The sequence below is a fragment of the Pelodiscus sinensis genome, chromosome 6 (assembly GCF_049634645.1).
Source record: "Pelodiscus sinensis isolate JC-2024 chromosome 6, ASM4963464v1, whole genome shotgun sequence".
NCBI lineage: Eukaryota > Metazoa > Chordata > Testudines > Trionychidae > Pelodiscus > Pelodiscus sinensis.
Genome location: NC_134716.1, coordinates 83370027 through 83382376, shown reverse-complemented (window position 1 = coordinate 83382376; position 12350 = coordinate 83370027). Strand labels below are relative to the sequence as shown.

The 12350-nt window shown below is 44.2% G+C and overlaps 1 protein-coding gene across 1 annotated transcript in view; it reads right to left on the bottom strand.

Moving 5' to 3' along the window:
* Positions 1–12350, bottom strand: part of LOC142829922 (rho guanine nucleotide exchange factor 28-like) — an 82291-nt gene that overhangs the window by 44305 nt on the left and 25636 nt on the right. Inside the window, exon 3 of the mRNA XM_075932260.1 lies at positions 533–680. Within this exon, the coding sequence (XP_075788375.1) occupies positions 533–680 (148 nt within the window). The remainder of the gene's footprint in view (positions 1–532; positions 681–12350) is intronic.

The following is a 12350-nucleotide window of genomic DNA, read 5'->3' as shown; positions in this document are numbered from 1 at the left end:
TTGTCAAACAATAGAGTGCAGGCTAGAATTGTCCACAAAATCCCACAGAACAGCACACATATAACCCAGACCTGGACAAATCGGGAAAATCCCCAGAGCAAGCCAAGACTGAATAATTGGAAGCTCTTAACCACACTACATCCTGGGATGGTTCACAGATTGACACAGTGGGATTCTGCAGGCTTCCCAAGTCCAGGATGTCCAGGTGCAAAAGACCAGGGCTAAGATTTGGCTTGTTTTGTAGAAGTCACAAAGGCTTAATCATCAAGCCACATCTGAAGACCACATGCATTGCCCTGCTCCCCCACTGCAAACAATATACTGTATAACATTGCAAAAGGCACAAGAGGTGGCAAAAGGCACAAATTAACCACTCAAACTCATCCCCAAAGTCCACCCCACTGCACCATGTGTCCCATTAGAAAAACTTAATAAGACAACACAACTATTTTGAAAAATCAGGTTTCCATTCACATCAAAAAAGGAAAGTGGGAGTAGAAAGAGAAAAAATTGAAACAACCACCATGCTCACCTGGAATGATGGACTGCAGAGCATTATTATTAATTCGCTCAGCAAATGTTATATGTCTCTGAGTTGATCCATCGTAAACAAAGTAAAATTCAGCATCTTCTGGGAGGTAAATATCTTTGTCAAACTTTGCTTGTATAGTCATCTGTCCCTGAAAAAGGAATATAACTTTGTACATATACATACCCAGCAGTATTCTAACAGCCAATAAACCCAGTAATATATATTTCAGATTGTAAAAGTTTACTGGTTATTTTTCAATTCTGCAATAGTAGTACAAATAAAAATCTGCTTTTATCCATCCTTGTTCAGATGGCAATACTATATTAATTAAACTGTAATGGATAGGATTAATTTTTACAACTATTTAAAAAACTCCTGTAGTCTCAATTCATAACTTTAGAAGAATATCAAACTTTTAACCAAGCACAAATAGGTGTGTCAAAATAAGTAGGCCAATCAACCAGTGTATTTTAACATATGAGAACATCTATTAAAATATTAAATCTCTGCATTCTGAAATACATTTTATGCTAACTTACATCAAAAATTTCTTCAAATGAAATAACGTTATTGCTGACACTTGATTGATGACAAAAGTATATATATATATATGCGCAACAATAGTACAATATAAAAAAATAATAGGTCCCAGAGATAGCTGCCCTTTTATTTTATTTTTTAAATAATCAATAGAAAACAACATGCCAAGAAAAATCCACCATACAATAGCTTAAAAAAAACACAGGAAAAGGATCTAAAAGGAGCAAACAATAACAAAATGTCTGAAATGTCTGAGAGGAAATTTAGATGAAGTTGCATTTCCTAAAAGAGAAGAACAGCTTGCTTTGCAAGGACTGCTGGTTGCTATGGTTACTTTTAATAAGCCACTGACAGAAATGTCCTAACATGACGCTAAATGCATGTTTTATGGAAAACAGATTGAATTAAAACATCAAAATCTTTCATACTTCAAAAGGATATCCAATCTGTATCTACTGAAATCAGGTTCCCGAGTGAGTGAACTAGAAGAGAACTTTCATGAGAGTTCGATTATGACCATTTACACTGACATACAATATAAATGTAATATTTTTATTGTTTCCCTTAACTCAGATTTCCTCTGGTGGTTTGTAATCATCACTGAAGCACAGTATTAGAAGTGCCTACATAAACATCGGTCCCCCTGCGCTGACCACTTCTCTTGGTTTTCACTTTAATTTATTTCTGTGCCTCAGTTCCAAAGCAGAATCCAAGTGGTGCCTCTTACATAAGGGCTCCCACCGTACCACACCTCTGACCAAGTCATTGGTGTGGGCTGTCACCAACTCCTCACTCAGACTCGCCTGAATCCTGAGTTTTGTTTCCTTTCTCTCTGGAAATGGCTTATGATGGTTATGAGTTCACAAGTGTCTTAAATAAACCCAGGTGTATGGAATTTAAATAAAACTAAAGCACATAGTGTCAGACTAAATGTGAGCAAAATTTGAAGTCTAGCACACTAAGGCCTGCTCTACACTATAAAGCTAGATTAGGTGAAGGCACCTTGCATCAGCTTGGCTATGACGGGTCTACACTTACATTTAATGTTTTGAAATGCCTTTTCCTGACTGTCCAGCCAGGGGAGCACACTCTTCCTTTGCTGTGTACAAGTGCTCAGGCCTAACTGACCACACCATTGCACAGTCCATGCATGCTCGAGCCTGGAGCAGACAGAGAGATTGTCTCTCATGGGCCTGAGCCAGTGCAGGCAAAGCTAAGGATCAGCTGTCGAAACATGGACACCCATAAGCAGATTGCATGGGGGATGCAGGAAAAAGGTTATGGCAGGAGTCAGCAGCAGAACCAAGTGAAAGCCAAGGAACTGCAGCAGGCACATCAGAAGGCCAGGGAGGCCAACAGTCGAGGCCACAGCTCCATTCCCTGCTAAGATGCAAACCTGCTGCTTTTACAAAATGCTCCATGCCACACGTGGGGGAGACCCACAACCACCTTCAATGCCGCTCTGAATACTTCTGAGTAGCCTGAGTCTCAGGTCCCTGGCATGAATAGCAAGGATCAGGAGGAGGTAGACGAGGAAGAGGTGAGGATGAGGGATTGGTGCCAGAGGGGGTCCAGCTGCAAAACAAGCCAGTAAACATTTAAGATTCTGCCTCAGTCCAGTTGGTTATGCACAGATGAGCCCAATACAGGGGAAGGAATCTGGAGTAAGTGTGCCAATTTACTTATTTTAGTGATGGTGTCCTCAACAGGACACGGCCATCAACTTTTCATTAATGTACTCCTCCTAAAAGAGGTAGCAATACAACAAAGAGAACTAGTGTTATCTGCTTTTCATTCCCATATACTGTTAGGCAAAGGGAATTATGCAAAACACAGGGATGTCCCTGGAGTCCTCCTGAGAGACCATTATGAAACTTTCACAGAGGTGCTCTGCAATCCTCTTCCAAAGGTTTCAAGGGATGACAGCCTTATTTCTGCCTCCGCAGCAGGACACTTTCCTGTGCCAGCCAGCGACAGCTTTGGAAGTATTCAGTGACACTGCCCTATATTTATAGTTTCATGCAACCAAGCAATGTTCTCCTCATTTCTCTCATATCGGCAAGCCCTATTCAACATGGCAGGTGCTGTCAGTTGGTGCCCTGCTTGAGACCTACAGATTCAATTAGAGGCAATGCATGGAGGGAAACAGAGGGGGGTCATGTCCCCAGAAACACTGTGGGTGGGAGGAACAAGGGGCCAGAGCCTCTGGGTGGCCCAGGAGATTAGCAGGGTGACCTGGCACCTACAGCAAGATTTACCACCACCACCACCACCCTCCCAGTCACTAGTAGTGATGGGGAAAGCAGCTCCACTCCCCTGGCTCCCTGCCACGTTGCTTGGGGAGGGGACGGAATCATCCCCTTCTCCTTCCCTCCGCACTCACTGGTAGGAAGCGGAGCAACATGCCTGGGAGCAGGTTGAGCAGAGGATCACATCACTCCACTTCCCCCCACTGATGCCGGTGAGTGCAGGTGGACCCTTGCTGTCGGCACCAGGCCACCACTAGTCCACCAGGGCCACATCACTCGGGGGAGGCAGCTTGGGAGAAGAGGCAGGGCAGGAGTGGAGCAGAGGTGGGGAAGAGGTGCAGAGTAGGGGCAGGGTCTGCAGTGTTGTTCCAGCCCTCTCCCCAGGCTAGAAGTGGCACAGGGAGGAGCGGCCCCCATGTTCTTCCTCACCAGTCGTCCCTGGATTCAATCTCAGACTTACTCCCTTTGCAGCCCATGGAGAACTGCAGTATAGCATCTCTCTACATGTCCCCCTCCAATATTCTACAGGACACCCCGGCCTCTACCACACTCCAGGTCATTAAGGACAACCACAGCTTCTCATACACTGACTTGTGAGAGCTATGGTTGATGCATGTGTAGCTAAAATGGACCTAAAGATTCCTGCCCCTTCTCTAACCTCTGTGATAAATGTATTAGGATTTTAATATCTGTGTTTTTAACTTTCACAGAAGTGGGTTTGTTTTGTTTTGAAGTATTGTCATTACTCAATCATCATAGAATACTAGGACTGGAAGGGTCCTCGAGAGGTCATTGAGTCCAGTCCCCTGCCCCCATGGCAGGACCAAATACTGTCTAGACCATCCCTGATAGACATTTATCTAACCTACTTTTAAATATCTCCAGAGATGGGGATTCCACAACCTCCCTGGGCAATTTATTCCAGTGTTTAACTACCCTGACAGTTAGGAACTTTTTCCTAACGTCCAACCTAAACCTTCCTTGCTGCAGTTTAAGCCCATTGCTTCTTGTTCTATCCTCAGAGGCCAACATGAACAAGTTTTCTCCCTCCTCCTTATGACACCCTTTTAGATACCTGAAAACGGCTATCAAGTCCCCCCTCAGTCTTCTCTTTGCTAAATTAAACAAACACAATTCTTTCAGCCTTCCTTCATAGGTCATGTTCTCTAGACCTTTAATCATTTTTGTTGCTCTTCTCTGGACCCTCTCCAATTTTCTCTTTAAAAAAATAACTTCATTAGTTCCCAGCATATGCTGCAGAATGCCTGCTGGCAGTGAAAGCCTACTGACAACTCATAGGATAAGAGATGCATGCTATGATATAATCATAAATGAACAGCAAACACCATAAAATTAATAGATGCTTTGAGAGTGTTATATTCGTAGACGTGCATCAAGCACCATATAATTTCTAGCAGGCCTCCAAATGAGAGGAGCCAGATAGAGCATAGTACACCACAATGCATTACTGTGGCTCACTGTTAAAGTGCTCTTTCAAAGCCCCCTATCTGTGATGGGTCATTGTACAGCTGTTTAAACTCAGCAGACAGCTGCTCAACCTTGCCCTCTACCCCATGGCAACTTCATCCGCTTTACATCACAGATATTATGCAGGACACGGCAGGCAACTGTAATCATTGGACTACTTTTCTCACGGAGATATAATGTTGTTAGTAAACATCAGCATCTCTTCAATCTACTAGAAGCCAATTCAGATGCCATTCTGCACCTGCTAAGCCTATATACAAATCTTCCCTTGATGTTGTCAAAGGGATGTTGTCTGGCTTTGTGAGCCACAGTACTAGAGATAGGCTGGGTTCCCATAGGATAACTATTGACATTTTAGGATCACCAATGGTAATTCACCAATCAGGACAGAAAGGCCCTGGCTGTCTTTCTGAACAGTCTTGAGTTCTTAAAAATTCAGGCGGCATGCACTTTTATAAAGCAATCAATACTGATATCAGTGAAGCATCCCCGATGACCGCTTGCAACTGCATAACCATATAAAAACAGCCCTTTCTATTGGTGTACTCTATGGCAAAGTTGTCTGGTGGCAAAATAGGGTTGCACATCATGTCCAGGGATCGATAAATACACTCGCCCACATAGATTTTACCAGCTGGTGAGTGCAGGGGCAGACTGGCCCAGTGGGCCATTGTGACAGGCTGGCCGAAGCCCGCACTATGGGCAGCACAGTCCCATCCAATCCACCAGCCAGTGGAGGAGCAGAGCGCCGCTGGAAAGGGGGAAGTGAGGCAATTCTCAGCGCCTGGCTGCCTGCGTGCAGCTCTGGCACAAGGAAGTGGGGCACAAGGCAGAGGGCAGGATGCCAGCAGACACCAGGATGCTGGCGTGATGTGGCATCCTGACATCATGGCAAGTGACCACTGGATTCAAAAAGGCTCCAGCAACCCTGCAAAGTGGAAGGCAGAAGCCACGTAGGGCAGGGGCAGAGGCTTGGGCTGTGCGGAAGGGAAGGGAAGGGAAGGGAAGGGAAGGGAAGGGAAGGGAAGAAGATATGGGGAAGGAGCTTGTGTTGAGGGGAGGAGGTCAGGAGGGCTACGTCTACACTGGCCCCAAATTCCGGAAAAGGGATGCAAATCAGGTAAGCCAGGATAGGGAAATCCGCAGGGGATTTAAATATCCCCCGCGGATTTAAATAAACATGTCCGCCGCTTTTTTTCCCGGCTTGGGGAAAAGCCGGAAAAAAAGCGTCTAGACTGGCGCGATCCTCCGGAATAAAGCCCTTTTCCGGAGGATCTCTTATTCCTACCAATAATTTTGAATTGGTTCTTGCAATCCCAGAGCAGTCTGCTCCCTAGGAAATAATCGTATCCCGGATATTCCCTATTACGATCTGAAAAATTAGCATGCCCCTTCCGGAAAAGGGGCCAATGTAGACGAGCCCACTCAGTCTGAAGACCCAAAAAGCTTTTGGTTCAATTCAGGATTGAGTCTGAAATTCAGTTTTCCTTACTTTATGAGAAGTTGGGGGAATTTAAGACAAAGTGAGGCTCAGACCTTTTAACATTCTAGTGATCTCTTGTCAATCCCGACATAGTTGCTCTTCTCCAGCTCTAGCAGGTTTCGCTTATTCTCCCTTCCCTTTGCTCATGGGCAGTGCCCTTTTGAGCAGGAGAAGGCCCAGCTGTTCCCGTACAGTGCTGAGTCTTTCTGCTGACTGCTTTGATCAGTGTGTAGAGCAGGGGTAGGCAATAATTTTTGCCTAGGGGCTACTTCAAAATGTTTTTGAAGTAGCTCTGGGCCACCTCGGAAAGGGCAGGGCCTAAACGGGAAGGGACAGGGCTACCCCACCCCCAGACTATGATTGGTCTGGGGGTGGGGAAACCCCTTTGCCCCCCTTCCAACTAGGCACCCATGCCCTGGAAGAGGCTTGGCACACTCCCCCATCCCCAGGCCAATCAAGGCTTTGGGGCGGGTGAGTGTGGGAAGCCTCCTCCTGCCCTACGAGGAACATGTGGGATCTGATTGGCCTGGGGGCAGGGGAGTGCGCAAAGCCTCCTCCGCTCTCTCTCGCCCTCTGAGCAGCGCACTGTGCTTCAAAGCGCCATGTGCTCCTGGAGGGCAGGAGGAGGGTGGTGCTTTGAAGTGCCACACGCTCCTCAAAGGGCAGGGGTAGAGTGGAGAAGACTTTGGGCGCTTCCCTGCCCCCAGGTCCTAATTGGCCTGGGGGCAGAGGAACAGCAGGGCCTCCCTGGGCCAGATTCACCTGCTTGGATGTGGCCAGATGTGGCCCGTGTAGGCCCTTTTGCCCACCCCTGTGTAGAGGGAGCTGACGAATGAACAGCTCATTAAGCACCCTGAGGGATGAACGGCTGCTCTTACGTTGTTGGTGGCAGATGTTTGGAGTTCCCTGGTTTGAAAATTCAGAAGCTTTCACCAAACCAGAGGCTCAGAACTTGGTGTTCTAGGGAACCTGCCTTAATCCACTGCTGGCAAGAACCAGTTTGCCCATCCCTGCGGTAAATCACCATCCAGTTCCTCACAGAGACTAAATAAATCTATATGTGTGAAAAACCTGTTTTTCTATTAGATTAAAAGAAAGAAAATGCCTGGCTCTATAAATCCTGTTAGACGCATAAACCCTTCTAATCTCTTCTTTGGCTCCAGTGCCACGGCAGCATTTTCACTAATATGAGGTGTGCTCTGTTTAAGCCCCAGATTCAGGAAATGTGTGTCACAATTGCTTAGTCATGGATTTAATATGTTTAGAATTTGGCACATATCTGCATAAATGCTCAGAATTTTAACCCCGCTCACACTCTGTCCATTCCTTTTGGTGTCCTAAAACTCTTTGGGCGTTTATGTACTTGGATGCACAAATTATGAAGCTCTTTCTTTGGTGCTGTGTGAAAATCTCTTTGCCTCTGTATTTTCTGCCATGCGTTTGTCTGGAGGCAAGCTCTGTTTTCAATTACAAGGAAGGGAAGTCAATAGAATTGCTCCTGATTTATATTAGTACTATTAGTGCATTATAATCAGAATTCTGTCAATTATGTACATATATTTAAAACTGTAACTCTTGCTTCTCAGGTGGAGAAACTATATTAATAGTTTGCAGTAATATTTTAATTGGATTTAAACAATGCAGTCCTGTTTAACTCTTGGTGATGCTCTTTGTTATTTTAGAGAGACCATGCTTAAAATCATAGAGTGAAATCTTGGTACCTTAAGTCGAGGGCAAATCTCCCATTCACTTTGAAGAAGGCCAGGATTTCACCCATCTTCTCTAAATGTTATGGCTTCTTTTATTAAGCATATTTGAATGACAGCAGGTGATCTGTGTCTTAATCTGTATCTGTTCGAGCTGATGCAAAGGGGCTTAGAAAAGTTCTAAAGGAGATGGCCTTGTTGATTCCTGCCTGTGCTACTGTGGGAATTTGCCTCCATCTACTGTGTATCCAAATGGTTTGTAAGCTAAGAGTCTGCTTGAATTCCAGGTGACACTGGTGGTCAACACAGCCTTTTCTTATTTGCATCTTGTTAGGCATTTGCAAAGCTTTCTATAAATCCAAACAGTATCACTGTGATCAGTGACTCTGTGGCTTCTATATTGGATTACTGCAACATTGTACTCTGTATGGAGACTAGCTTGAGGACTGTCTAGAAGTTGCTATAGCTTGTGCAGAATGTGACAGCGCTTGGGCTTGCTTGCAGGAAACCTGTCTAAAACTGCCGTCTGAAAGCTCCCTGACTTCTGTGTTTCTAGTTCTGATTTTGTTGTATGAAATTCCATATGCTTGGAGCCCTGCCAGTCTGAGAGACCTCCTCTCTCACCATGTGGTCCCAGGGCAGCTGAAGCGCTCAGGTTAAAGTCCCTGGATGGAGACATATGAAGGATGATGGCAAGATATTTTCTGTGGGTGCGTCAGGAGTTTGTTTCCCTCTTAGGTCTGCCAGGCCTAACTTTGCAGTATTAAGGTATGATGCAAGCCCCTTTTCCGAGGCATTTGGCTAATAGACTGAGGAACAGGAGGGCAGAGGCCTGAGTTTATTTGATGGATGCTGGGGGTGGAATAGGTATGTTAGATATGTTGATTAAATGTGTTTATATATATGAACACATGAATAGTGAAGATCTACTGGTACCATTTAATCAGGAAACAACGTAGATGTGCTTGGCAGGGTAAAAGGAAAGAGAGAGAATTTGAATCAAGAGACAAATGGACTTGTGAAAGTAGTGTGAAGAGGGTATGTGATCAATTTACTAAGCACCATGCAAGTTCTTTGGAATCTGGCCAAGAGAAGTTCTGTGCTGTCCACAATATCAAAGCTGCTTTGTATTCAGGCTACTTGGCTAGTTTTTCAGTAGAAGAGAGTTCTGTGTGGCTTTTTTAAATTTAAGGTTTTGGTACTTAGCAAGAACATTAGTAGTTTTAGATCACTTCTGTATCTTAAAAATGTACCCCTGGGGAAGAATAAATATCTCCATAAGAAAAACTGTTCAGCTATAGTGTTTAAAACAGACCTTAAAATATTCTTGGTTTTCAAGATAGACATCTGCCTACAAGTTTAAGGTTCACAGCATGGGATCTTTCCTCTCAGCTTTCCTCTCTATCAGAATAGAGAGAAGTGGAAGTTCTGAAACCATTGAAAACTTGGTGCAGCCTCAAAGGAGTATTGGTTCAACAGAAGTAAAAGAGGCTATAATAATTGTGCAAAATAATTTTCAAAATAATAATTGTAATGCACAATGACAAATATAGAACATATCTTGAGAGTGAAAATATCAGATAAAATATTTTATACTCTTTTAATTACAGTTTTAATTAAGTGAAGATTAACTTTTTAAACTTCTTTTCTTTAGGTCTCCAAACCCTACATGCACATTACCCCCCATAAGCAATAACAACTTGTTTTACAGATTGTATTTTAAAATAAGTCAGTCATTTGAAGTATCAGTTTCATGTACTGTATGTGCAATATAACTTTTCTGTTCTTTTCACTGTTGTGTAGTGATTTGTTAGGACTGAATTGCATCCTTTAAATATTAAAAAACCTGGCTTCACTCACTTTGAACTGTAAAGCTCATAGGTTGAGGCATGATATGCTGTAGTTCAACCAGGAGTAATGGACTAGATGCAGAAATCACTAGTGAAGTGCCTTCATAAGGCTCAAGAAGGGGGTTACGAATGGCAGCTTATAAATAGTGTGGTGGCAACTGTTCTCAAATCGTTTTCTTTCCAGATTCTAACAGATAAGAAGCACCGGCAGTATTCAAAACATCCCCTGCAAACAGTTGGAAAGGAAATTTTGGGGTGTGAATTTGTTGTGTAATTTTCACCTTTGTAGTTTTGCCACATGTTTGCCTGGATGATTGGGTAAGTGGGGAAATGGTGCCAAGAGATAAGTACTTCAGCGCTCATAAGCATAACTATAATCCAGCCATGGCAGAAGAAAGATGGTAGGCAATGGAAGTGTTTAATTAGTCTGCAAATGTATTCACTTAAAGTAAATGTGAGTACATATTAGGGATGTAAAAGATTAAACTGTTAACTGGTTACCTGGTAAGGAAACAGCTGAACCAGGTTAAGGAGGGGGACAGCCCAACCAGCAACCAGATGGAATGGTATTTATACCCTATAGTCCCAAGAAACTCTTTCATTTGCTTTGGGATGGCAGCATCTGCCTTCTGACCTTTTAAATTAGCATGCTTACCAAGGAACTGGAGGCCCCAGCCAGCAAGAACAGCCTGTCCGCCCATGGTGGCTCAGCCAGCAGGACCCTGGCCATGGCAGGGCAAAACAGCCCCTGTCACCTGGAGTGGGGATGGTCTGGAGCAGCCCCTACTGGCTAGGATGGGGCAGGATCAGAGCAGCCACCACCAGCTGGGGCAGGGCGGGGCTGGGCTGGGCTGAACTCCTGCTGTATTATGACTAATGTTTAACCAGCTAAATGATTTGTTTAACTATTTTAGTGGGTTTTTACATCCTTAGTACCTGGCTATAAATTGAATGGTGTGAGTCATCATCATTTCCTTAAGCATTTCCATGTAATCCCCAGCCTGGTCCCAGCTATGCCATTGCTGTGACTCCAAATCATAGAATCATAGAACACTAGAATTGGAAGGGACCTCGAGAGGTAATTGAGTCCAGTCTCCTGCCCTCACAGCAGGACCCATTAGACCATCCCTGACAGATGTCTAACCTGCTTTTAAATATCTCCAGGGATGGAAATTCAACAACCTCCCTAGGCAGTTAGGAAGTTTTTCCTCATGTCCAACCTAAACCTCCCTTGCTGCAATTTAAGCCCATTGCTTCTTGTCCTGTCCTCAGAGGCCAAGGGGAACAGTTTTTCTCCCTCCTCCTTATACCACCCTTTTAGATACGTGAAAACTGCTATCATGTCCCCTCTCAGTCTTCTCTTTTCTAAACTAAACAAGCCCAGTTATTTCAGTCTTCCCTCATAGGTTATGTTTACTAGACCTTTAATCATTCTTGTTGCTCTTCTCTGGACCTTCTCCACATCTTTCTTGAAATGTGGTCAGCACAGAGTAGAGCGGAAGAATGACTTCTCGTGTCTTGCTCACAGCCCTCTTATTAACGCATCCCAGAATCATGTTTGCTTTTTTTTTTTTTTTTTGCAACATCACACTGTTGATTCATGTTTAACTTGTTGTCCACTATGAGTCCTAAATCCCTTTCAGCAGTACTCCTTCCTAGACAATCACTTCCTATTCTGTATGTTTGAAACTGATTGTTCCTTCCGAAGTGGAGTACTTTGCATTTGTCCTTCTTAAACTTCATCCTGTTTACCTCAGACAATTTCTCTAGTTTATCCAGATCATTTTGAATTTTGATCCTATCCTCCAAAGCACTTGCAACCCCTCCCAGCTTGGTATCATCTGTAAACTTAATAATCGTACTCTCTATGCCTTCATCTAAATCAGCTGTTCTCAAACTTTTTGGGCTCCGGAGTCCTTACATGCGTAAAAATTTATGCGGAGCCCCAGCGGTCCACTGATTGTATGTGTTGTACCTATCGATGCTTCCAGTTTGTCAACCTCGCAGAGCCATGGGGATGTCTCTTGGAGCCCTGGGGCTCTGCGGAGCATAGCTTGAGAAACACTGATCTAAATCATTGATGAAGATATTGAACAGAACTGGCCCCAAAACAGATCCTTGCGGAACCCCACTTGTTATGCCCTTCCAGCAGGATTGTGAACCATTAATAAGTACTCTCTGAGAACAGTTATCCAGCCAGTTATGCACCCACCTTATAATAGTCCCTTTCAGGTTATATTTCCCTAGTTTATTGATGATAAGGTCATGCAAGACCATGTCAAATGCCTTACTAAAGTCTAGGTCAGGGCTATACAACACATGGCCTGTGGGCTGCATGTGGCCCGCGGCGCAGTTTGCTTTTATGCGGGGCTCAACACGCAGCCTGCGGGTGGGGTTCTTTGAACATGGCCTCCACTGGGATCTTGTTCCACAATGGCGAGTCAATATATAATGGCCTTCTGTTGATATGCATTTTAGTAGTTAAATTCCTGGACTTTCATT